Raw genomic sequence first — 27661 nt, 5'->3', positions numbered from 1 at the left:
AAGCTTCAAAATTAAAGCACGTCGAAACCTTCACCGAATTCATATATTTGCTTCTCTGCTTCAGACCGCCTTACTAAGAGTCTGAAGTTCCTTCTCTCTTCAGAGAAAGTGGATTTTCTTTCTCTGTGCAAACACTGCTGGATCCAAGTCTCTCGGAAGAACTGGTGGCAAAGCAGGCGTTTGGGGATCGCGCCTGTGATTGCTCTGTAGTGCCGACTTCCTTTCTCTCTAATCAGATATAAATGCAGGCTTATTAATTTAGTCTAATTCTCCCTCTCACGCTCGCAACCTGTGGACTTGGGTCCTGACTGGTGCTGCGAGGAGAGAGGACGGTGGGCAACCGCCCCGGAGTCCGACCGGGTGGCGCCTAGTCGCCGTCTTCAGAGGCAAGTACCCGCTCCGGCTCCTCCGGCGGGGTCTGGACTTAACCCAGGTCCAGGACAGGAAACCATGACCGTGCCTCGGTACCCCCTCGCCTTTCTGCCCCCCTTGAGCTGCTGTCCTTAACTGACGAGCCAGTGACTATTGGCTGAAGTTCCCCACCGATTTGCATGCACAGAGAGAGAGTGTCTTCTGCCGCCTTCCCGTCAGGAGCGCGCCGACTGCAGCCTCCTTGGGAATGCGCGGCCGAGGGGATGCGTGCAGCTCGCGGGCCCTGCCAGTGAGCTGGCGCCCGGCAACCTGGCACCCGCGCCTGGATATGGGGCGTCTAAGTCGTTCCAGGAGCAGCACCAGCCACAGAAACCTACCGGTAAGGGTAGGGGTCCAGGAGCCTCGCGGCCCCGACAAGTTGCAGTACTGTGGGGCAGTTCCCACACCTTGATGGTTTCTCAAACCTTTTACCTTAATCCAAACTTCCCAGGAAGGTTGGGTGGAGGGAAAGGAAGTTTGGGATAATGTGTCTGCATTTTAGCAAGGAATAGGCAAGTCCTTGGGTCGTGAGAAGTTTCTGAAGCAGAAATGTAGGCAGATGAGGTGGAGGAGGCTGGGGTGTGCTCAGTTGGCTTTGAGATAAAGGGGTTCGTAGATTGTTTCCTGCGGCCAGCATCTGGCTATGACTGTCTACTGCAATTGACAAATTGTTTTTGCATAATCATTTCCCACATTTACTTCTCTTTCCCTAAGGGAGGGGGATTAGTGAGAGCTTGTTAGGGAGTGGAAATACAGATCCTTTCGATTTGATTTTAGATACGTACTAAAATGAAAATCGATTCTTCCGACCTAAAACGTTTATTTAGTGGGGTAGGGAGTCCTAGGGGGTAGAGTTACTATATTATTATTATTATTATTATTATTAATATTGTTGTTATCGGTCTCATAGCAAGGGATGTAACACATTTCGCATTCCGGGGATCTTAGTGGTAGAAACATTTCAATGGAAAATAAAGTGCCCACCTCTCGGTCCTCTCCACTACCAGCCCCCTCCCTCCCCATGACCTACCCTGGTGGTTTCTCTGTCGCGTTGCGCAGTCCTCTCCACTCCGACATGTATTTCCAGGGATGACTTATGGTTTGGGATTCCGAATATTAACTGAGTGAGGTGGTGATGGGGAGCCGGGCAGGGGCGGGGGGTTGGGGGGAGAGGTAGAAAGTAAAGAGAAAAATTAAGTTTTGGAGACAGTGTTGCCCCATAGATCTCTCCTTTACAGCAAGTTTCCTCTTCACCCCTTTCTGACTGGAGCGTTTGCCTTTGGGAATGGGGATGGAGCCAGAATGACCCCAGGGCAATGGTTCTGACTCCAAGCTCTGTGTTTTCCGCGTGTGTGTAATAAGCCTTCTCTCCTCCCCCCACGTTCAGCATCTGCTTCTGTTTTTCCTCTTCGTGGGACCCTTCAACTGCCTGGCGAGTTACGGCCGCGCCACGGAGCTTCTGTACAGCCTAAACGAGGGACTGCCCGCGGGGGTGCTCATCGGTAGCCTGGCCGAGGACCTGCGGCTGGTGCCCGGAGCAGGGAGGCAGGACACGCAGTCGCAGCCCCCAGAGCACAGCGGCGCCGAGCGGAACCCTCCTCTCTCCTTCAGCCTGGCCTCCCAGGGACTGAGTGGCCAGTACGTGACCCTGGACAACCGCTCCGGGGAGCTGCACACTTCTGCCCAGGAGATCGACAGGGAGGCCCTGTGTCTTGAAGGAGGTGGAGGGGCTGCCTGGGGGGGCAGCATTTCCATCTCCTCTTCGCCTTCCGCTGACTCTTGTCTTTTGCTTCTGGATGTACTGGTCCTGCCTCAGGAATACTTTAGGTTTGTGAAGGTGAAAATCGCTATCCGGGACATCAATGACAATGCCCCACAGTTCCCTGTTTCCGAAATATCGGTTTGGGTCCCAGAAAATGCACCTGTAAACACCCGGCTGGCCATAGAGCATCCTGCCATGGACCGAGATATAGGCACTAATGGAGTTCAGACCTACCGCTTGCTGGACTACCATCGTATGTTCACCCTGGACGTGGAGGAGAATGAGAATGGGGAGCGAACCCCCTACTTAATTGTCATGGGACTGTTGGACAGGGAGACCCAGGACCAGTATGTGAGCATCATCATAGCTGAGGATGGTGGGTCTCCACCACTGTTGGGCAGTGCCACCCTCACCATTGGCATAAGTGACATTAATGACAATTGTCCTCTCTTCACAGACTCACAAATCAATGTCACTATGTATGGGAATGCTACAGTGGGCACACCAATTGCAGCTGTCCAGGCTGTGGACAGAGACTTGGGAAACAATGCTCAGATCACCTACTCTTACAGCCAGAAAGTTCCACAAGCATCCAAGGATTTATTCCATCTGGATGAAAACACTGGAGTCATTAAACTTTTCAGTAAGATTGGGGGAAGTGTTCTGCAAACACACAAGCTCACCATTCTTGCTAATGGGCCGGGCTGCATCCCTGCTGTGATAACTGCCCTGGTGACCATTATCAAAGTCATTTTCAGACCACCTGAAATTGTCCCTCGTTATATAGTGAATGAGATAGATGGTATAGTTTACCTGAAAGAACTGGAACCTGTTAACACTCCAATTGCATTTTTCACCATAAGAGATCCAGAAGGTAAATACAAGGTGAACTGCTACTTGGATGGTGAAGGACCATTTAGGTTATCACCCTACAAACCATACAGTAATGAGTATCTGCTAGAAACCACAAAACCTATGGATTATGAGCTACAGCAGTTCTATGAAATAGCTGTGGTAGCCTGGAACTCTGAGGGATTTCATGTCAAAAAAATGATTAAAGTGCAACTTTTAGATGACAATGATAATGCTCCTATTTTCCTTCAACCCTTGGTGGAACTAACCATTGAAGAAAACAACTCACCCAATGCCTTTTTGACTAAGCTAGATGCTACAGATGCTGACAGTGGAGAGAGGGGACAAGTTTCATATTTTCTGGGACCTGATGCTCCATCATATTTTTCCTTAGACAGTGTCACAGGAGTTCTGACAGTTTCTACTCAGCTGGATCGAGAAGAGAAAGAAAAGTACAAGTACACAGTCAGAGCTGTTGACTCTGGGAAGCCACCCAAAGAATCAGTAGCCACCGTGGCTATCACAGTGTTGGATAAAAATGACAACAGTCCTAGGTTCATCAACAAGGACTTCAGCTTCTTTGTGCCAGAAAACTTTCCAGGATATGGTGAAATTGGAGTAATTAGTGTAACAGATGCCGATGCTGGGCAAAATGGATGGGTTGCCCTCTCCGTGGTGAACCAGAGTGATATTTTTGTCATAGACACAGGAAAGGGCATGCTGAGAGCCAAAGTCTCTTTGGACAGAGAGCAGCAAAGCTCCTATACTTTGTGGGTTGAAGCTGTTGATGGAGGTGAGCCTCCCCTCTCCTCTACCACAGAAATCACAATTCTCCTTCTAGATATCAATGACAACCCACCTCTTGTTTTATTTCCTCAATCTAACATGTCTTACCTGTTGGTATTACCTTCTACTCTCCCTGGCTCCCCAGTTACAGAGGTCTATGCAGTTGACAAAGACACAGGCATGAATGCTGTCATAGTTTACAGCATCATAGGGAGAAGAGGTCCTAGGCCTGAGTCCTTTAGGATTGACCCTAAAACTGGCAACATTACTTTGGAGGAGGCATTGCTGCAGACAGATTATGGGCTCCATCGTTTACTGGTGAAAGTGAGTGATCATGGTTATCCCGAACCTCTCCATTCCACGGTCATGGTGAACCTATTTGTCAATGACACTGTCAGTAATGAGAGCTACATTGAGAGTCTTTTAAGAAAGGAACCAGAAATTAACATAGAGGAGAAAGAACCACAGATCTCAATAGAACCGACTCATAGGAAAGTTGAGCCTGTGTCTTGTATGCCCACCTTAGTAGCTCTGTCTGTAATAAGCTTGGGTTCTATCACTCTCATAACAGGGATGGGCATATACATCTGTTTGAGAGGGAAAAGGCATCACAGGGAGGATGAAAATTTGGAAGTACAAATTCCACTAAAAGGAAAAACTGACTTGCATATGAGAGAGAGGAAACCAATGGATATTTCTAATATTTGATTTTTTTTTTTTTTTTTTTTTTTTTTGCTGTGGAGTAACAGAGATGTTTTAACTGACTTTGGAGAGTCTTCACCACCCAAAGAGTGTTGGACATCTAATTTATAACTTGTACTGTATTGTAAATAGCTGTTTACAGGTTTTTAAATTCAAAATCAGAGGTTATAAAATGTGTACAGCATTTTTTTTAATAAAAATTGGTACTAACAGCTATGGAACTGTTATAAAAAAAGCCTGGACATGATTTGCAGCTTTCATACACCAAGCAGATGATTGTTAAAACCATGGAATAAGGTAAGAAAATGGTACATTGCATTTTTGCCTAAAAAAGTCCTTTAACCACAAGAGGGCATCAGCTGCTCCTTTGCAGGGAACTCTTTTAAGGTATTGTACGTGACAGTTGTACATGAAATTAATGAGAGTCTATTTTAAATATATTGTTTTTAACATTAAACAAAGATGAAATTAAAGTAAATGGAATGTCACCCCACTTAAATGTATGATAAAAAAGAAAAGAAATGCATTTGTAAACAGAATGTTTATTACCTCACAAGTGCATAATGTATAATTTGAAAGAGAAGACTTCACAAAGAAGCGCAATTCTTTTTTAGCAAGGATAAATGCTCTGCCATGTGTTAAAGATCTGACGTGCTGAAGAGTAATTCACCTTCTGTGTACTCTGGTTGCTTTCTGTTTGCTTTACCACTGCACTTGCTATTATTACAAGGGAAAATATATATATTCTTTCTTAAAGGAAATGTAACTAGAAATTGTGTCCCAGAGAAACAGCCAGAAGCAAAGATATGTTTCAATCTTAGTTGTTTCATAGGTGTTCATGACATTTTGATGCTTTCACAACTTGTCAGTAGTGCTTTATACTTGGGTTATGTATTAGATTCTTATATACTTAAACTCATGTGTTTCATAAAAAAAGAAAAATCTTATTAAAACAAAATTGTTCTAGAAGCTGGTGGACACTACTGGTTGTTTTAGCTGGACCTTTTCTATGAAAGTTATACTTATCTTTTTGTTGTTGTTTAGATTTGTTGGCTACCATTTCTGGCTTCCTTTCTTTGGCTTTGGATTAGGTCCAAGAGTTTATTTGTAAGCCCAGCAGCAGATTTCTTTGATAACTTAGCTTTTACTGAACACTTTGCAGTGAAGCAAGCTGGTTTATCAGTGATTGATCACCTTCACTTCCTTGTGTGAGCTGGAAATTTTATTTTATACGAGAGCTATAGCAAAATTATCTTTGTAAACAAAGAATAAGTGTTAGGTTAAACTGGATCATTCTACTTTTGGGCATCATGTGTCTGTACTGTACCAAAAGTGTTTCTATTTCTGCAAATTAAAGGTATATATTTTCATAATTTCTTTCTCATTTTTACTGTTTTATATTTGAACATGGGCTTATTCTTTTACTGAAGTTCCTGTTAATGACATTCATTTGCTTTTAGAGGTAAATGTGGATAAAGTGTAAATATTCTGTTATGCTAATGTTTATATTAAACTAATTCATTACTTAATTAAACATTTGGTAAATTATTATTAAATACATGTGTAGTTATAGACATATATAGACACACATATATATATGTATATAATAGAGAAAGAGTATGTCTATGTGTTTGATAGAAGTTCACATGAAAATTTACACCCATGCATGTGTACATGCATATTAATTTATTATGACTTAGAATCAATTATAAACACTCATTTTAATACATACTTATAACAACTCCTCTGTTAGCTGTGTTACAAGTGCTTTCAATAAATTTTAAAATAAAAACACATTGCAAAAAAAGAATTGAATACAAAAACCCAAGACCTTTTGAATAGGTATTAACTCATTTTCTTGCCTTCTTCAATTTGAGAATTTAAATAAATAAAATAATAAGCATATGAGGCAGTAGTGTTTGTTACAAAAAGGAAATATATTTTTATTGGAAATTCCTTTTTTATGAGAGGCCACTGAGCTAAGAAAGTAAGATCATTTAACCCCCCAAACTTTTCATTCATAATTGATATAGAGCAATGGAGGAAACCATCCTCCACCAGTCATTTTTATATCTGATTTCTCTCTTTTACAGGAAGGAAATACATGTGAAACACCATTAAAAAAAAAAAGTTCTCTACAAATGCAATGATTTAATTATCAGTATAAATAACAAAACATTTATTCATTTATGAGTTTGAAGAAGGTTCATGTGTTTGGGGTATGGATTTCATCTCTAGCATGAAAAAAATGCCTGTAACATTAATAAAAGGACATATTTCTGAATAACTTCTTGTGCAAAGATTTCCTTTATAAAAACATCTCATTCACATTAAAAATATATATAACAAGGAAAGTTAAAGTAAATTAAGCTCAAAGATAAAAGCCCCTTTTTACTAACACCTTGTGCTAGAATGGTTGCCAAAATGTATGCTAATCATGTCAATGTTGTTAGTTGAGCTGGCACAAAAATAAATGTTCCATTCATTAAAAACCCTAATATCCATTTAACAGTTTGAGAACCAGTGAGTACTCTTTGCCCAATTTAATGAAGAAGAGATTGCTCTGATCTTCACACTGCCAAACGCATTCTTATACTACAGAAAAAACTGTTCATTAATTTGGAAGAGGAAATTTAAAACAACATAGCAATTTCAGCTACAAGGGAGGAAACAATTTACCTTACTTGACTCTTTAGATGCCCTGACCTTATTTAAAAAAAAAAAAAAAAGTTTTCTTGGCAGTTATGCTTTTATCAATGGCAGTTAAAAGCAAAAGGAAAAAGAAACACTTCTTTTAAAACAATTTTGTAGTATTAGTGTATTAAAAATAAAATCCAAATCCTTTGTCTTTTTGGGTGCTTTGCATGTGTTTTATGAAAACACCAGGCCTAATCTTGCCTAAGAAATAATATCAGTGAAGCAATATTAGGGAAGGTGTATAAAGTGGACTTGATTGCAATAATAGCTCTCATAAGGATTCTAATTTGTGCTCCCAGAACATGTTTCAATTGACAACTGTAAAAAGAAGAATTATACAATCCTCGCCTGAGTTTATGGAGACTCGGGTTCCAGTCTCTCCTTCCTTGGTGAGGTGAGGACTCTGTGGGGTCCTGACTTTTGGTAGACAATGAAGAATGTAATGAAAGGACAGCATTGAGCATATGGTGCTCTTCAATTCACTGGGCAGCCTCAGCTCACAGACACCAGAGGCATAGATACCTGAACATTGTCCTCACTCTGAGGTAGATTTGCTCACTGCAAGAAAGCAGTCAGTGCTACCAATTACATTTTACTGACTTGTGCAATCTCTGCCTCGCAATATGCCTTTAGAGTGTGAACAGTCAACAAATATTTATTGAAAGGAAGAGGATTGACAGTTATGCAAATGGACTCAAAGAAGAAAAAGATCAATCATATTAAAAAAATCAGTAATTCCTGAGCAAAACACCCACCATAATTTTTTTCTAGTTAGTTCTATTTCTGATAAGAAAAGATCATGAATATTTTTCAGATGGTATATACATATATACCTACAGTCTATAATCATTTTTTAAATGTCAGTTATTATATATAATTGTTCTTAAAATAGTAGCACTTTTTTCTCTGATAAAATCCTAAACTGGAAATGTATTCCTTTAAGGGTATAAAACAAAACTGAATGAAATTTAAGGCTTAACCCACTAATGTCAAGAAGTAGGAATACTGTGAAGGTTCAAAAGGAAACTCGGTCATTCATACCATACATATTTATTTTGGTACTCAATTACCATGGGCTTAACTGAGAACAAGACAGAGTCCCTTGATGACTTTAGATTATAGTGTGGGAGGCTAATAAGAAAACCTGCAATCTGAAAACACTGTGTGGGATAAATGCCTATTCCCGGGATGCCAAGTGAAACTAACTCAATCTTGGGAAGTCTTAGAGAAAGTTTCCTAAAGGAGGAGATTTCTAATGTGGGCCCTCTCAGGAAGATGATGCCTAATTTGAATATAAGAAGGAGAAGTTAGCCAGGGGAAAGTGGGCAGAAGGAGAGAGAAGGGTATTTAAGGAAGATGGAATAATGTGCAAGGCACACATGTGCAAGTGAGCACATCATGACTAAAGAAGCACAAATACTACTGTTCTTCTTGGCTGAAGGGATGAAGAAAATGAAAGATATTATTAACAATGAACTTGGGGATGTACATGTGTTGCAAGTAATAAAGGAACTCGTGTCATACCTGGAGGTTGCAATTTTATCCCAAAGCCAATGGGAATTTTAAGGATTTGACCAGGCTATGTGTGTTTTTTAAAGATCACTCTGGCAATGTGTGGCACTTGTGTTGAAGAAGATTCTAGAAACTGAATAGGAGTAGTGACAATTTAAGTGAAAGATGGGGCTTTAAACCAGGCAATATGAAAGAGATATATAACATAGTAGGTAGTAATTTATAGCTGATAAAGAAACTTGTGGTACCAATAAGAATTAATCCACATGTGATAGATAAGAAAGTTCATAATTTTCATAATTTGCTTTCAAGCCTATTTTACAATAAACTTAGTTTTGAATAAACTAAGACAGAATATCAAGAAAAATTTTGACAACTGAGGGGATTAGAAAACAGCAATTATGAAAGTAAAATATAAGCAAAATCTTACTGAAAACAGCAGTTACTTTTCCTTCAAATATTTCTCTTAAAACACACACTTTAATTTTACATTCATTGGAAAGTTAACCAAAGTGTGATACCTAAAAAGACAATATGCCAAATATTAAAAAAAAATTCTCTGAGATGAAATCACATCTAAAAATGAAGTTAATCAAACCTAACTATTAAAATGAATTAATAAGAATCATATATCTTCCCTGCATGCACTTGTAGAAAAGATAGATATAATTTAAAAAATAAAGCTACTTATACCTCATAAAGAGAAAAATATTAAAAAATTATAAAATTATGTATTTGACAAATATAATAATTGCAGGAAAATAGTAAGGAAACAAAACTTTAGGAGATTAGAGAATAAGTGATAATAACCAGGGAAAATTTTATGAGCCTTACAGAAAAATGGAGGGAATAAACTTGATTTATAATATGGAAATAAATATTTATTTATGCAAAGTGTATATATATATCTGTATATATATATATGTATATATTAGATATAGGAAGGTTCAATTGTGGATATAAGAGATATGGTTAATTCAAAAATACAGATGACCAGGCTTATGTATATTAAGGTAAATGAAGGTAAACCCAGAATGACTGAATGTTAGGAACTCACTAAATCACAAACTTTACAACCTCAAAGGAATTTTGGATTATTGTTCTTCTCCTTATAGTTTTGGGTACAATATCCTAAAGCATCAATAGAGATAAGCACTATTATCAATTGTTTATTTACTAAACATATTTATTATTAGCCTATATCTCTTATAAGCAAGACATTGTTCTAGGCCCAAAGGTAAATTTTGTTCCATCCTCAAAAAAGATCACTCTCCAGTTTGAGGAAACTAGTGTAAACTACACATAATAATGGATGAATATGTTCTCCCTCCCATCTACTCTTCACCTGTGCTTCTTGTACTTCTACCAGAGGGAAACAAGGATCATAATGGCAGATGAAAGTGCTACCTAATGATATAAACTACATACTGAAAGCTAAGAAGAAGAATATCAAAATTATTAGAGGAATATAATCTTTGCAAAGTTTATAAATTGCAAAATAGGGACTGAGTACTTCTTGTGGATAGAATGGGTGAATTTAAAGACTTTTATAACATATATTTTTTACTCATTTTGAGAATTGGAATTCTCTATAACTCCCAAGTACAACTTTCACTTAAAAGATTAAAGAAATAAATGCACTGGGCACTGTGAACCAACTATTCCTTTCAGAAAAATCATAGATTTATATTTCAGAATAATTAAAATGTGACTATGATATTTATTGAATCTACATATGTACATATGTACCCTGTAGTAACCTTGCTACTTTATTTCAAAGATAGCACTGATTTCTGTTTTGCAAATATATTTTATGTCATTTCAAATTCATAGTTTTATGTTAATAAGCTTTCTTAAGGTACTTTCTTGGCAATTTGAGGTTTTGATTTAATGAGGTGTAAAATGTACTTTGGGAATTGTTGTGTAAATCTTTCAAATAATACTATGTAACAGTATTTTTCAAAGTTATGAGATCTGGTATAACGTATGATGAGAGGATATTTTAACATTAATGTATAAAAATTACTGCACATACGTTCTGAATCCTCCATCTCATTGTGAAGAAAAATATACTCAAGAGAAATTAATTCTAGAAGATTCATAGGAAAAAGCATTGTACTTTAAAGGCAGAGTAAAATGGGCAAAGGAAGAAAAGTAACAATAACAATTTCAAAATTCTAAAAAAGTAATTTTTTTTTTCCTTTTGAAAAACTTCATCTACCCAACTTCCCTCCTCACCCCACTGTCTTATTAAATTGGGAAACTAGTTTCCTTTACATTTTTGTAGTTAAATTATAAAATCATAAACATGTTCAAAGTCAAATGAATGTGGGCAATGCTAATTATAAACCAGGTGATAAAAAACACTATTCCTTTATATTGAGACAGCTTTCCATTTATGATCCTTTCAATCATTTTTTCAACAGTAAGAAGTTGCATTTGCTTTACAGATTTTCTTGTAATAGCAGTTAATATTCACTGCAAGAAGAATTACAATAGTAGCTTACCCTTAAATTTAGCTTACCCTTAAAATACTTACATTGAATTATCTAAGCATTCAAATTTAACAAAGCCAACTATCCTGTATATGTTTGATTTCTCCATCTAGTCCTACAAAGGATTTTCCTACAAAAAAGTAGTATAGAACATATAATTTTCCCAGTCTCATTTACAAATGTATTTAGCAATTGAATCGAATTTCTGTGAAGAATAACTGAGTATAGGTTGTTTTATAAGATTCTTTGAAATGAGAGATTTAATGTAACTTAAGTGAATCAAATTGATTCCTTTTTTGTGCTTTATGCTTGACTCAGGGCACACTGTTTGAAGTGCCATGACAAACAGCATTCCCCATCAAACCATTTGGTGGGGAGTGTCAATTATTGCAATTAGAGATGAATTCTAAAAGACTTCAATAGTGAATGTATATATTGGGAAAGAAAGGTAAAATATCTATGAAAACTTATAAAATATCTGTCTCATGGAGCCAGGAGGAATCTTAAAACATCAATGTTTTCTTCCCCTTTGAGCTTCCTTGATCTTTCTTACTCTATCATCTTGTTGGTCTCTCATAAGGGAAGCTCAATATTCTCAGAATCCATTTATTAGTCTATCTATGGTAGGCAGAATAGCCCCCCAAAGATGTCCATGCCTTAATGCATGGAACCTACAAATACATTATATTACATGGCAAAAGGGGCCTTGCAAATATAATTGATGTTATGGACCTTAAACTAGAGACATATCCAGCCTAGCTGACAGTCTGCAAGGAATAAACTTGGAAGTGGATTCATCCATAGAGCTTCCAGAAAGCAATACAGCCCAGCTGATACCATGATTTCTTCAATTCAAAACACCAAGCAGAGGACAGGCTGAACCACTCTGTACCCAGATTTCTGACTACAGTAATGGAAGTTAATAAATGGGTGTTATTTTAAGCTTCTATTGATAATTTTATGATAATTTGTTAAAGCCACGATAAAAAACTACTACGATATCCTGAAAAATACTTTACACATCCATTAAAGGTGGAGTTTAGTTGACCTAGTATAACAACATTCATTTTATTTTGTGTAATTTTTACAATAAATGTTTTAATTTTTCTTTATAAAACATGGGTGCTAAGTATATATTTAATTATAATTTGCTAGGTAAAGTAAAAAAACAAATCTTAGAATAATATATATATATATATATATATATGAAAATAAAATTATGTATCGTGAGCCTACTGTGTTCCAAGCAGTGTGACCCTGCCAGTTAAACTCTATGTTCATTTTACTTTTACTAAGTCACAGAAATAAACAGAAAACCAGAGATGTTTTCATTTTCCTAAAAGACATTCTCAGTTGACTGGAGCTGGAATGAATAATACTGAATTGTTGATTTCATCTCAGACCCAATTATTGATGAGATGAACTGAACAAGTGATATTTATAATTGAGATACTGTGTGTGGATGTGTTGTGATTGCATATGTAAAAGGTTTCTCTGATGAAAAAACATTCATGTTAAAATGCATCTTCTTGTTGTTGTTGCAGACAAGATGGCCTTTCTAATGGATGAGTCTCTTCAGTCAATGGATCATTTGAAGTGACTTGTAATCTCTAATTCTCTGAAAACAAGCACTTTGGGAAGTTTCTTTTCTTTTTTTTAAAACACATTCATTCTTATTCCATTTGTCTACTAACTCTACTTCCTATTCAAAAGCTGCTTCAAACTATACAATGAATTCACAGAAGATGAAGTTCATTAGAATCATTCATTTAATATGCACTGAGTTTTTATTGGGCATTTACTATTGCCATATCCAATACATAGTACATAGGACTATATTATAGAAAACACTTTACTCTGGTAAAATGATATCCTTTTGCAAGAGCAGTCAAATACTTTGGATTCATATCAGAACTCCTGTGATGAAAGGCTAAAATACAAAGTCATTTTTTCCCTCATGTTGCAAAAAGGTATGTTTCTTTCTTAAATATTTACATTTCTCTTTCACTTTGTATGTCAGTCATTTTTGAAGATTGTAGGGATTTTGTTCTAAATTCTAATCTAAGAAAAACATTAGTGACACTCGTTCAAATAAATTTAAAATACAAATAGGAAAAGCATATTCCAAGAATGAAATGTTCACATAGTTAATAAAGAAATAATTGGGGTGGAGAGACAGGACATCATAATTGATCATTTAGCACATTTTAGAAAGAAATTGGGATCATCACTCAAGGAGCTAGACATCTCATTTCTAAATATTGCCGAGTCTAAGCTACACTTTCACAAAAAGAACGTGTCTTTCCCATCATTTGTCTAATCACTCACTAGGTTGTGGAATAATTTCTACTCAAGTTATTCACTTATGAAATACATTTAGGATATGGAGAAACTCAAAACTGGAGTTTTGCATAGAAGTGATAAGTCTGGCTCTCTCTTCTCTTCCTAGAGGTTTAAGTTATTGGTTAAACATGAGCCAAGTACTGAGATGGTACTTCTCAAAGACCTTGAAGATCAGCATTTCCAGGTACACATTCCAGAAGTCCCTCTCATGCTTGGGTTGGGCTGGGAGTTTTTCCAAAGTTGTCAGAAAAACCTACAACATTGGAGAGCCTCTTTTCTGAATGTTTTCAGGTGGTCCTTGTTGATGTGGAACACAATGCCTCCACTGCTGGATGGGTTGGGTAACCACTGCTCAGAAAATGGCAGGCAGTTAGCTGCAGAGCCCTTACAGGCCTAATAAGGTGACATGTGTTGTCATCTTGCTAGAGTCACTGTGTGGCACGCAGATCAGCAGCAGCAGCTGTAGAAACATCTGGTTGCTTGTTGGACATAAAGAATCTTGGGCCCACCCCAGATCCATTAAACTAGAAGCTGGGGACTTCCCTGGTGGTCCAGTGGTTAAGACTTTGCCTTCCCATACAGGGGTGCTGGTTCCTTCCCTAGTTGGGGAGCTAAGATCCCACATGCCTCATGGTCAAAAAACCAAAACAGAAGCAATATTGTAACAAATTCAGCAAAGACTTAAAAACAAAAAAAACTGGAATCTGTATTTAATAAGATCTCCAGTTGATTTGCACGTACACTAAAGACTGATAAAAATGTGTTTGGATCATTGGCTCTCACGTTTGTCTGCATGTTGAAATAATCTAGGGAGCTAAAAAATAAATAATGCTTGGGTCCTACCCCACAACTTTCTGATTTAATTGGAACAAGGAGTAGGATGGGAGTCAGGATTTGTTTTTTAAAGCTCCCCAGAGGCTTTTTAATGTGTAGCAAAGTTTGAAAATCACCAAATTAGGGTCCTACTATTCTGTAATTTACCATTTTTACTTGGTATTTTAACATCCAGCCCATTAAGGATTTATTTCATTACTGGCAATTCCTCCCAACATGTTATTAAGTAGGACACTATTTCCAATACTTCCTAAAGATTAAACTCATAAATTAGCATGAATCAGATCTTTTTTCATTATCATTGTCATCAGAACATTATCATTATCATCAGAAGCAGACAAAGTAACTAGAATGGTAACTAGCATCTCTGTTCCTACCTTCTAGAAATTTTAGTCTAGGACAGTTCCTGGAATATAAGCCTGATGAGCACAACAACTTCGTCTCTTTTTATTAAGGTGTAGTTCTAGAACCTACATAATAGAGACTCCATAAAAAATATCTGTGGAATAAATGAATGAATACATGAATGGCATGTGGTCCTAACACATAAATTAGTGTAGTTATGTACTTTAGAAGAAAACCATTATATTTTGACTTTAAAAGACAACGTAGGGAACTATACTCAATATTTTATAATAACCTATAAGGGAAAAGAATCTGAAAAAGAATATATATACATATACATATATATATATATATATGTGTGTATATATATATATATATATATATATATGTGTATATATATATATATATACACCTGAATCACTTTGCTTTAAAACTTAAACCAACACAGCATTGTAAATCAACTCTATTTCAATTTAAAAAAAGAACTTAAAAAAAGACAATGTAGCAGAGTCTTGGAGCTGATTCTGGGAGTAGTGCTCTGAGGAGCATTTGCAAATAGAACAGGTATGATCTGCCCCATCATCTTACATACCCTTAGTGTTGTGGTTCATGCTTGGGAGGGAAAAAGTAGGGAAGTGGGTAGCAGAAGTATCATGTATTGGCTATTGGGACAAAAGATGTAATTATTCAGGAGGTTCTCTTTTCTAGGGGCTATAAACACTTTTTCAACTATCAATATGAGAGGTGTATAGTAAGGAGAAAGAATAGGGGAAAAGTATAGAAAAGTGTATTCTAGGCATGAAAATCTGAAGTAAACAAAGATGAAGTTACTAGCAATTTTAATTGTTAGGAATGAAAGATGTGCTGATGAGAATTTCACTACTTATCCTCCCATTTTATATGACTGAAAAGAAACAGAGAAATCCTGCCTAGCTTGATTAGAAGTGAAAAAGCACTGGCAACATCCAACAAGGTAAAGGAAACATGTATTTATACCCTGCATCTTCCTACTACTGGTGTTAAAAGCTTGGGGAAACTTCATAAATACCTATGAGCCACATTTTCCCCAAATTCACACAAGGGAATGACCTGGGTTTGTTCTGGGATTAGAGATAATGCATGTAAAGTGGCCAGCACTATGCCTTGTACATGGGAGTCAATCATTCAAATATTATTTCCCTTCTCACTTCCCATTTGCCTGCCCTACCTTATTTAAAGAATGACATATCAAGAGCATAGAAATCTCCAGGGCCAATTTTTGTATATTCAGGACCTAGCACTAAATGTTTGTTGAATGAAGAAATAATAAAAGTGGTTGGTATTATTTTGAGTTTCAATTGCTTTGTATGGTGGGTAGGGCAGAAACACATGAAGATGTAAAAATTGATTCATAAATTAATTTATTAAAAATTCTCATTAAGCATCTAGTATGTACAGAAATACTTTAAAATGTGCAATTGGAACCATTCTTTGGCACTCAAAGTTTATCTAAGGACACTGAAAATAAAACTTCATTTTAATGGGATAAATGTCAATAGGGGATGAATAAAGCCAAAGGAATCAATTCAAGCATTTGGTTTACAGTATTTTCTATGCAGCTAGTTTCAATTTCAAAATTATTAATAATCTCAAGTCTGAGTACATTTCATTGAGTGTCCACATATATTGTCACAGCAGAACAAGCAGGAAAGGCAGGCTGGAAGATTTGAGGAGTTTGGGCTAGAGGCATCATCTGTTCCTTAGTTTTTCTTTCTTTTCTTTGCCTCCTGCTTCCTTAATTACATCCAAATGGTTCTTTCATTTGTTTTTCTGGCCCTTGCATCTGAGACATGATGCCAGTAATACATGCCATCTTCATTTGGCTCCTTTCTTTCTAATTTGTACTGCTAACCTATTGTTTTTGTAAAAATGTAGGATTTGTCAATTCTCTCTCACACCTGTCCTTCTCTTTGAAATAGACACATGGATACATTTTATGATTAGAAATTCAGTCACAAGATAGTAAATATGCTGATCAACTATCTCTGCCACCCTTTACCAACCAAACCTTGAAGGACACAGAAGGCAGCTATAGATTGATCTTACCTTGTGAAAATATACACGAAGAAATTCTCTTCCAATAGAATTGTATTATCATATTGACAATTACAAAGATACATAATTTCAGGGAGTCTATGCTGTTGGAAAATTAAAACAAGTAGATTGCTTATACAAGTAAAAACAGGGATTATTTTCTGGAGGGCTATTTATTGGCTGATGTGTATGATATGTATACATTTACAACTGTGCATTATTCTTTTCCTTGCATTTCCACTTCTAAAATTACAAAGAAAATAGCTTCCACAAGCATACTTATTGTAGAGTTTAATAGTAACGGAAAAAGCCCTACCTTTACATTGATATATAGTTGGATAAATAAATTGATTACATAAATTATGATATAAACATAGTAAAGACAATATGTCTGAATCATCACAAACTCCAAAGCACTTTTTTTTTGTTTCCCTGTATTATCCCTATAATTACTAGAGTTATCTTGTTTTTCTCACATATTAATTTATTACATTCCTGACAAAGGCCTCCCGTTTATCTACAGCAGTGTTTCTTAACCTGATATGTGTATAACTGAAATATGGGTAAAAAATAGAAAATAAATTAGGACAGGGTACTGGGGGACATATTATCAAGAAATCTGCATTCACGCCCAGGAGATTAATCATAAAATGAATATACACTTTGTGATCCAGGAATATGTGATCTAGGAGGATCTTAGTTTAGCACTGCTGGTGGCTATTTGGATTTCTCTGTAGTAAGAGCCTGTATGAGGATCAGGATAACTCAGAAGACAAAAGAAAAAAGGGAGGGGGGAAGGGAGGAAGGAAGGAAGGAAGGAAGAAAAAAAGAAAGAAAGAAAGAAAGAAAAAGAGAGAAAGAAAGAAAGAAAGGGAAAGAAAGGGAGGGGAGAAAAACAAAACAGAGAATTGATGGCATCTTTTAAATCCTCCAATCCATCTGTGCTTAAAAAGAGACACTCTGGAGATTTTCCATTGTGTGAACAATAAGTCCACTCTGTTGCTTTTGTTCCTTCAAATTATTTTGAATTGTCATCCTGGTAATTTTATGCTTTGAAGTCTTGACTACTACTTCATTGGAACAACTGATTGTAGTTCTCTAAACACCCCATGATATCTATGTCTCTACATTTCGCACATGATGGTCCCTCCACTCAGATGTCCTTTCCTCCCTCATCCACCTGGACAGTATCTACAGTCATTAAGTCTTAGCTCAAGTGTCGTTTCCTCTGGAAAGCCTGCTGTTGAGAGCTTATTTTCTTCTGCTTCCAGGGCATTTTGCACCTACCTATACCATAGCAATGAACTGGAAATTCCTGTGGATTGTAACTATTCTTCTGCATAATTTTCTTATCAACAAAATATAAGTTCCTCAATGGAAAGAGAGTTATTAAGGAAAAGAGAAAAAAATGGGAAAATTGTTTCCCAGTCAGATCAGAAATACATCAGAGACCTATCATTCAATATTTGGCTTTTTAGGCCAATCAAGTTAGTTACTAACAATGAGTGAGATTTTGAATATTTCAATGTTTCCCTTTGTAATTTTGAGTCAATTTACATTACTTAGGAGAAATAGTCTGTCTCTAACATGTCTAGTGTCCTTATTTTTACTAGGAAATTCATGAAGCAAAACTTTTATTATTAGCTTCCCCATTCCCCAAAAGTTTCTGGGTCATCTTAACTTATTAATAACTTCAGATACTGTGGGCTGTGCTATCAATGTAGGCCATCGAAATCTATAATCTTAGTAAAAAATAAGTTGTAAATATACATGAAATAATGAATATGAGAATATAATTGATTCATCTTATTTTACTGTAGCAGAAACCCTCAATTCAAGATCAATCTTTGCCATCTATAGCTACAAGTGTGTGTTCTTGACCAAATTAACTTTCAGAATATCAGTTTCTTTCTCAGAAAATATGGATAATATTACAAGATTGAAATAACACTAAAAGGAAAGAAGGTAACTAAAAATGATTTGTATATTCTAAAAATGCCAGATTATTCTAGCAGCACCAAGGTTGCAATGGCCTTGATCAGAGGAGTTTTAGTAGAGTGGTGAGGTTGAAAGCAAAATTGCAGTAGATTTGGAGTTAATGGAAAGTGAATAAGGAAAGAGAATTCCTGTCAAAAGAAATTTGGCTTTGAGAGAGAAGACAGATACAGGGCAAAGTTGAAGAAGGATGTCTGGTTGGAGGAGGTTTTCTTTCCTCCTGCTTCCAGTAAAAAATATTGGATGCAGTGGAATCAATAGGAAAGAAGATCTGAAGGGAGAAAATAGAGAAGAATCAATAGCTCAAGTCAAAGATAATCCAGCAGGACATGTTATCCAAAGAAGAGTAGGTGTAGAGGCTGGAGGCAGGATAAAATATGCTTCTCTGTAATGAGAAAGGCACCAAAGATGCAACTGTAGATACGTGAAATTGTAGAGTTGTTTGGAGGAATTTAAAGGAATAATTACCTATTCCCTCTGTGAAGTAGAAAGAAGTAGAAAGGTGAAATCATCTGTTGAGAATTAAGGGGAGATGGGAGAATAGAAATCTGTGGACAGTGGAAGATGTTTGAAATAACTGCTTTCAAGGAAAGAGAAAAGGAACCATTTATGGGAAGGATAACATGAATTTGGATGATTGTGTGATCTGATCTAAATCACTGCTCACATGCACAGATGCAGGTATGGAGAAAGGAGACATATGAATCCCAACCAAGACTGAGATTTTGCTAGATACAAGTGATGAAAATAAAATAGGGCAAAAGAGATAAAGATATCAGAAAAAGGGTGGTCGAAGTGGATTAAATCTTGAAACTCAGGGAAGACGTAAAAAAAAAAATTCTTATGAAAGAGAGCTGCTATGGAGAAATTAGAGGATTCTATTGATTAAAATATATAATAAGGTGGAGGAATTGATTTATTTAAATTAAAAGAGAGAGTTAGAAGGTTATGATCAGACAAAGCAATTTATTTATTATTTTAGAAGTGGAGCAGTTCTGGCTGACCTCAGGGTCCAAAGGGTGACCAATGGGGGAGGGAGGTTTAACAACAGAGGTGGAAGAGAACTGGATATACGCTAATGAACTACCAGAGTATTGTCTGAACTAACTACATGGACTGTAAGGTAACTCGCAAACATGGCAGGACTCGAGCAAGTAGGGAATTCTACGAGGAATATGCCATATCCTCAGTGAATAAGCAGGAAGGATAGGGAATTTTGAGATTGACAGTGACCAAGAAAAGTATAGCAGGATGTAAACATTTCAAACTCAAACTCTGTTTGTGGTATGAAACACAAAACTTTGTTTTTATTTTCCATTGTTCCTTAACATTTATGCATTTACTCACTGTTCCCAAATGAGAAATCACATAAGCCTTACAACTTCTAGTGAACCTTAAATTAATTTTTTTAATTAAAAATAAAAAACACTTAATCAACTGTAAAAATCAAAACACTGTTTCAAATCAAAATCCTTTGTTATTAATCTTCTCAGTCTCAACTATTCTACATCCTTAAAGTGAATGGGCATTTAAAGTCATGTAACTGGTTTATTCTAAATTGTTTGAAAATTCCACTTTTGTTATCACAGATTGAAAAGTGATATCAACTGCATCTCATTTCATTACTGTCCAGTTTAAAAGTGTATTGTATGAATGTTCTGCATCTTTAGGTAGCAGGGATTTTCACACCAGATTGGAGAGATGACAGGTTTTTCCAGCATTGTGGGGTAAAGAGGATATTTTGCATTTCTTGACCCTGAGGTATGGGAAAATAGAGAATTAAGTCATCTTTAGGGCAACAGTGCTCTCTGGAAATAGCCAGGTTTCTGCTTAGTTCAGAAAATGAAATAAAGAGTCAAAGAAAAGTATGAAGATGTTTAACTGAGTGTGGCAGAATAATAATCTGCGACATTAATTGTAGAATAATTTTTCTGCTACTCCATGACCACTGAAGTTCAGAGTGTAGGACTCAGAACTACCATTCACTGTAGAAAAAAGTTAGATTAAAAGCCAGGGAGAAAAGATACCACATTTTCCACTTCTAAGTGCAAAACACTAGGTTTCAGATGTGAGAAGGAAAATCCACATATCCTGGCCAAAAAGTTCTTGCATGAAATCTCTGAACTAGAAAACAGAATCTATAGAGGAAGAGAGTTTGGGAAAGGAAACCTAATGTGTTAGAAGTAATTTATGTGTATGTCAGGGGGGCAGGGGCATGTAAATTCACTGCCTCCATCTCCCTACCTGGAATCCACTTTCAAGTTTGGAATCCAAAATTAGGAGTAGGCTGTGCTTCTACGCAAGAGCTCAGAATAGCAGAAACAGAAACCAGGTGCTGAAGAGTAGAAATCTCATTCTGGACATGTGTGACATTTGAAACCTTGTGATGCCTAGAGATCTCCTATGTTGTCTGAGTCTGTGGAGTAAAGTTGTATCTGAAAGTTTTTCTTGTCTCCAACTAAGGTATAGAAGTTAACTGAGAGAAAGCTATTGGGCCTGCCATGAGATGGCTTGCCCACTACAGTCTGGACCACCCTCACTAGAAAATCTGTGAAGGTAAAGCTCAAGTATTAGTGGGTCATTAGCACCAAAAGACAAAATAGAAATGTAATAATATAGTTTAATTCTATTCATCTCGCCATTCTTACGCCCATGCATAAGACTTCAGATGTTTTATATTCTGAAGAATCTAGAGATTCCTATCTCCACAATGGCCCTCTAGCAACAGGTGTGCCTGGCAGAACTTATAATTTAAGTAACTTCATTATGGAAGGGCAAGGAGAAAACCTCAGAAGTACATTAATATCTTAACATGATTGAATTATAAGCCAGTGTTAAACAGAAATAACAGACGACTGAATTTACTTTGAATTGGCAAGATTAAGCTTTCCATTACAGAGTGGAATGAGGTTTAAAATAAAAGTTAAATTGAATTATATAAAAATACAGTTACATTTTTGCACATGAATATATAAACAGTAAAATACCTACCTTCTACAAACAAGAATAGAGTTTGGGTCAGGCATGTTGAAAACTAGGAGAGAGATGAGTGGGAAACTGACTCAAAAGAAAGGACAATATGAGTTGAAAAGATGATTGAAAAGGCATACATTTTAAGCGTAGACCAGGAAAATACAGAGGGGTGAATTTAAGGTTAAACAGAATAACTTCTGATGGTCCCATAGTGGTGGGAACTTGGGAAAAGAAGATACTATTCAAGACACTTAGGATTTAACTGTAGGTTAAGTTACACAAGGGATTCAAATCTGTAAATATTTTTATTTCAGTCCTCTGAAAGATACTAATTATGGTTTGGCTCTATTCAAGGGCTTAAGGGAGGGGATAGAGGCCCAAGATCATAGGTATCTAATTTCAAACTTCATGGAGGACCCAGGAGTTGATCTTAGAGGTGGTAGTACCATATTTCATGAATTCTGAGATGCAAATTTTTGCATGTATATTATCTCTGAAATAGAAATAGATTTTACACTTGGAATTGGCATTGTTTTTGCTGTCTTAGTGCTGCATGTTATAATCGATGACATCTGAGTTTCAATAAAATTCAACATGTATTAAACAAATTCTCATTGAAGAAATAAATCAGTTTCATATCTGGTTTCCTTTCTATTGAAATGCAAAAGTGAATAAACCTTGACTCTTGTATTCAAATCATCTATAATCTACTGTTGAGACACAGTTGAACAGAATGTGTTTGCAAAAGGCTATATGTGACTTGGAAGGCACTTGTAAGTCAGAGAAAATTAACTCATGCACAAGGCCTTGGCTGCATTAAAATCTCATTTATACTAAATGTAATAATATGTGCCTCAAGCCTAATTTTTTGTTGTAAGCACTATATTTCACATGAAATATTCTAGGATTTTAGAAGTTTTTTAAGAGTTAGCATAAAGTGACAAAATAATGTTATTTATTTGTACATTTACATTACAAACTCATATGAACTGTAATGACACATAATAAAATTTAATTACTGTTTTCATATTTTGAATTATCAATTGAATTATGATCTTTAAATCATCATTTTAAAATTCCAGATTTTGGTCTCCATTTTCAAAGATTTTTTTTTTTTTTTCTTTTTAATGGAAAAGAAAAGCGCTTAGTACTTGTAGAAATTCATCAGATAATGTTAGGTGCCTTGATGGAATGGTCTTTTAAAATTTACGACTTTGACGACTCAGGGGTAAATTTTTTTGCACCCTAAAGGTTCTCCAGAGGTTTTTCTTTTTTTCTTTAATTAGAAAACTAACCTAGTGTCTAATGCCTTTACATTAAAAACTTTAAAAACTCATTTAACTTCAGGTTTGACATGAATTTTACAAATTTTTATTTATAAACCTGGCAATTTTCATAGTTATTTTTAAAGGATCTTTGAAAAGTGATTGGTTTCATTTACAAACTTAGGAAAAAGACATTAAATCCTACAACAGTATGAGATAATTTTATTATGTTAAAAAGTAACCTCACATTTCCAATTTAATGTATATTTTGAAGGATAAATTTTAAATATTAGCAAACAAGTTTGGCATCATATTTTTAAAAGCACTATTGACACTCATTTCTGATTTTTCTTGAATACAATGTTGAATTATTTTCAGGCATATTAATTATGATTCTGTACTTACATCCATACGTGAAACCAAATACAATGGATATTAATTTATTCTTATATATATATTTTTGTTTTCTCTATGTATTCTTTAAAAATTTCACAATTTCTGGAATATGTTAAAATCATTAAATAAAACATTCCATGTATTTTATTCTTTGGAACAATTAGAAAGGATTGAATTTAGAAAAGACTGAGTGGAAGCATCTTGTACTGCTGTTCAAGGGGCAGTGTTTGGCCATTGTCAACAATCTAGGAGTCACATGTCTGCCAGGAACCTGTCTGCCTTAGTATCCTGCCAGCTAAGTCATTGTCCTAGAGCAGGCTGTGTGAGGAACAGCCTTGGCACAAATGTAGTGACGGATTTCAAAGCACAGCACCTGGAACTCTTGTTCAATTATGCTCTCTGTAGAAAAAATGTCAAAAGCCTGACACAAAATAAGTGCTATAAAAGCTAAAATGAAATGAAATGAAGTAAATTAAATAAAAATGTACAAAACTGTCCCTAGGACCACTCCTCAGATATTCTATTTACAAGTACAATGTCTTCGTTCACATGGAGAACAGAATTCACAGTGTTTTCCATTTGTAATTTTAAATCTATTTTGAAGGAAGACAATATCTCAGAATCTCCAGAGACCTGGTTGCCACATGTGCTTTAACAGCAGCATGTTTTGGTTGGAATATACTTTCTGTTGTTCATGTTTTTTTGGAAGAAATCTCTGCTTGTTCAGTATTACAGCAGCACTGAAGGTAGGCTGTGTTCTGTAAAAGATTGATGTGATTCTCTCACAAAACTTTTCTCAGTAGGTCTTCTGTCTGGATTAAAAGAGAATATTACATACTACTATATATAAAATAGATAACTACTAAGGACCTACTGTATAACACAGGGAACTCTACTCAATACTATGTAATGACCTATATGGGAAAAGAATCTAAAAAAGAGTGGATATATGTATATGTATAACTGATTCTCTTTGCTGTTCAGCAGAAAGTAACACAACATTCTAAATCAACTATACTCCAATGCAAATTTTTTAAAAAAGAGAATATTACATAGAAGATGCACATACACACACACTCTTCACACAGAAGCTGTATCGCCAGTGTCAGGTGACCAGTTGGGAGATCTGGCCTCCATTTGAGCCAGGGATAGAGACAGGACTGACATATTTATGGAGAGTCCAATGCCTCTCTGACACAAGTGGGCCCTAGTGGTATGTCTCTTGACAAACCTAAGTTTGTCTTTACCTCCACAATTGTCTATCTAGGACTTGTCACTCTCTTTGTAATTGACTTTAGAAAACTAAGGTAATTGTGCATTTCTTTACCTGTCTCGAAAATACATATAGGACACACAATCTATAATCTTTTGAGTCTCTGTCTTTTCATGAGTATTAACATTTCTTTTACAAAAGATCACTTGCAATGTGTCTGTAATAATTTTATAATTGCCATAAATTAAATAAATGACATGAAGTCTAGATCAAAATATTGCTCCTTCTTGCATTGTTATTCATCAAAATAAATTATTTTCTAACTTTATATGAAATCAAACTGGTGCCTTTTTATTAAACTGTTATTAAATGATGCTTAATATTTAATATCACTTTAGAAATATGGATTTTAATTACTTTGCCAGTCACCCTCAATCCTCAAGGTAACTGGTCATTTACTTTAGTCCATAATAAAAGGTCCTGCCACTGGACTTAGGAAGAGAGGTAAGAGATTGAAGTTTTAAATAATAAATACAATTTCAGGCAAGTATTTACCTGGCATTTTTAATATAAAAATTTGAGCATATTTTCCTGAAAAAAAAAGAAAAGGAAAATATTTCAAAGAGGCAGTAACTTTTATTCAAAGAAGTTATTCAGTTTATTAAGACTTTTCTGTAAAATAATTGGGCTAATTGCTAATATTTTGGTAATGTAGAATATTTATTCTCTGAAACATTTTTTTGCTTTTTCATATTTTGGTTTATCTGTAATAGATATAGAGCAAGTATGTTTGAAATATTATCTCTCAGTACTTTATATCTCATGGTCTTATAGCTGGTTCTTATATCATGGAGCTGCGTTCAGTTCCAATCCTGCCAATAATCTAGATCATTTATAATAATCTATCTTCTATCTCTTTAAATCATTTTTCAACATTTTATTCTTTAATGGTTCCATTTTTGTAATAATTTATGAAATTGGCATTTCAGTTTTATTCCTTCCTACTTGGTACCACAACAATGAACTTGAGGCTTATTTCTACATCCTTAGAATTGCTCTTAAAAAAATCCAAGTCAATCTCAGAGCAAACACATACTGTTTTCTTTTCTCAGCTTCACTGAGATATAATTGACTTAAAACATTGTGTAAATTTAAGATATGCAGCGTGATGATTCAATATGCATATACATTGTGAAATGATTACCACAATAAGGTTAGTTAACATATCTATCACTTCACATGATTACGTTTTTTTTTGATGGTGAGAACATTTAAGATCTACTCACTTAGCAACTTGGAATATATAATACAGTACTGTTAACTACAGTCATCATACTGTATGTTAGATCTGCAGAACTTATTTATCTTATAACTGAAATTTTTTACACATTGACCAATAGCTCCCCATTTCCCACCACAGCCCCCATCAACCACCATCTTACACTCTAGTTCTATGAGTTGGGCTTTTTTAGATTCCACATATAAGTGATATCATACAGTATTTGGCTTTCTCTATTTTATATATTTCATTTAGCATAATGCCCTCAAGGTTCATATGTTGAAGAAAAGGCAGAATTTCCCTTTTTTATGACTAAATAATATACCATTATATATATATCCCATTTTATTTATCCATTTACCCACTGATGGACACTTAGGTTGTTTTCATGTCTTGTCTAATGTGAATAATGCTGCAATGAATATGGTGATGCAGATTATCTTTTCAAGATAGTGATTTCTCAGATGGCCTGAAGCACATGAAAAGATGATCAATATTGCAATTATTAGAGAAATTCAAATCAAAACTGCAATGAGGTATTACCTCACACCAGTCAGAATGGTCATCAACAAAAAGCCTACAAAAAATAAATGCTGGAGAGGGTGTGGAAAAAAGGGGACCCTCCTACACTGTTGGTGAGAATATAAATTGGTGCAACCACTATGGAGAACAGTATGGAGGTTCCTTTAAAAACTAAAAATAGAGCTAATATATGATCCAGCAACCCCACTCCTGGGCATATATCCAGAAAAAAACATAATTCAAAAAGGTACATTAACCCCAATGCTCACTGCAGCACTATTTATGATAGCCAAGACATGGAAACAACGTAAATGTTCATTGACAGATGAATGGAAAAAAAAGATGTGGTATATATGTACAATGGAATATTACTCAGCCATAAAAAAGAATGAAATAATGCCATTTGCAGCAAAATGGATGGGCCTAGAGATTATCATACTAAGTAAAGTAGGTCAAAGACAAATGTCATATTATATCATTTATATGTGAAATCTAAAAAATGATAAAAATAAACTTATTTACAAAACAGAAACAGACTCACAGACTTCAAAAACAGACTTATGGTTACCAAAGGGGAAAGGTGGGGGGGAGGGATAAATTAGGAGGTTGGTATTAGCATATATACACTACATATATATACATTAACATATATAAAATAGGTAATCAACAAGGACCTACTGTATAGCATGGGGAACTCTATTCAATACTCTGTAATAAAGTATATGGGAAAAGAATCTGAAAAAGAATAGATATATGTGTATGCATAACCGAATCACTTTGCTGTACAACTGAAACTAACACAACATTGTAAATCAACTGTACTCCAATATAAAATAAAAATTTAAAAAAATATAGTGATTTCTTTCCTTGGATATATACCCAGAAATGGGGTTACTGGATCATATGGTAGCTTTTTTTTTTAATCTTTTGAGGAACCTCAATATTATTTTCCATAGTAACTATATTAATTTACATTCTTTTTTCACCACATTGTCACCAATATTTTTTATCCCTTATATTTTTGATAACAGCCATTTTAACAGATGTGAAGTGATATTTCATTGTGGTTTTGATTTGATTTTCCCTGATAATTAGTGATGTTGAGCATCTTTTCACATATCTGTGGGACATCTGTATGTCTTCTTTGGAAAAATGTCTAATCAAGCAGATGGAACTGAATTTAAACATAAATAAATGAATCTGTAT

General features: G+C 35.4%; 1 protein-coding gene across 2 annotated transcripts; it reads left to right on the top strand.

The window, feature by feature from the left end:
* The first annotated feature begins 619 nt into the window (after positions 1-619).
* On the top strand, positions 620-12836 carry PCDH20 (protocadherin 20). Of its 2 annotated transcripts, XR_005017227.1 has the most exons (3): positions 620-751; positions 1799-4810; positions 12762-12836. XR_005017227.1 is itself a non-coding variant. In XM_036831657.1 (2 exons), the coding sequence occupies exons 1-2, from the start codon at positions 620-622 to the stop codon at positions 4517-4519; spliced, it is 2853 nt and encodes a 950-aa protein (XP_036687552.1). In that variant the 3' UTR covers positions 4520-5970. The 2 variants fall into 2 exon arrangements, 1 of the variants encoding a protein (XP_036687552.1); XM_036831657.1 differs by lacking the exon at positions 12762-12836 and having other exon boundaries at positions 1799-5970.
* Positions 12837-27661: the final 14825 nt, after the last annotated feature.

The sequence above is a fragment of the Balaenoptera musculus genome, chromosome 18 (genome assembly GCF_009873245.2).
Source record: "Balaenoptera musculus isolate JJ_BM4_2016_0621 chromosome 18, mBalMus1.pri.v3, whole genome shotgun sequence".
NCBI classification, from domain to species: domain Eukaryota; kingdom Metazoa; phylum Chordata; class Mammalia; order Artiodactyla; family Balaenopteridae; genus Balaenoptera; species Balaenoptera musculus.
Note: the sequence above shows the minus strand (reverse complement) of the source record. Positions and strands in the feature narration are given on the sequence as shown.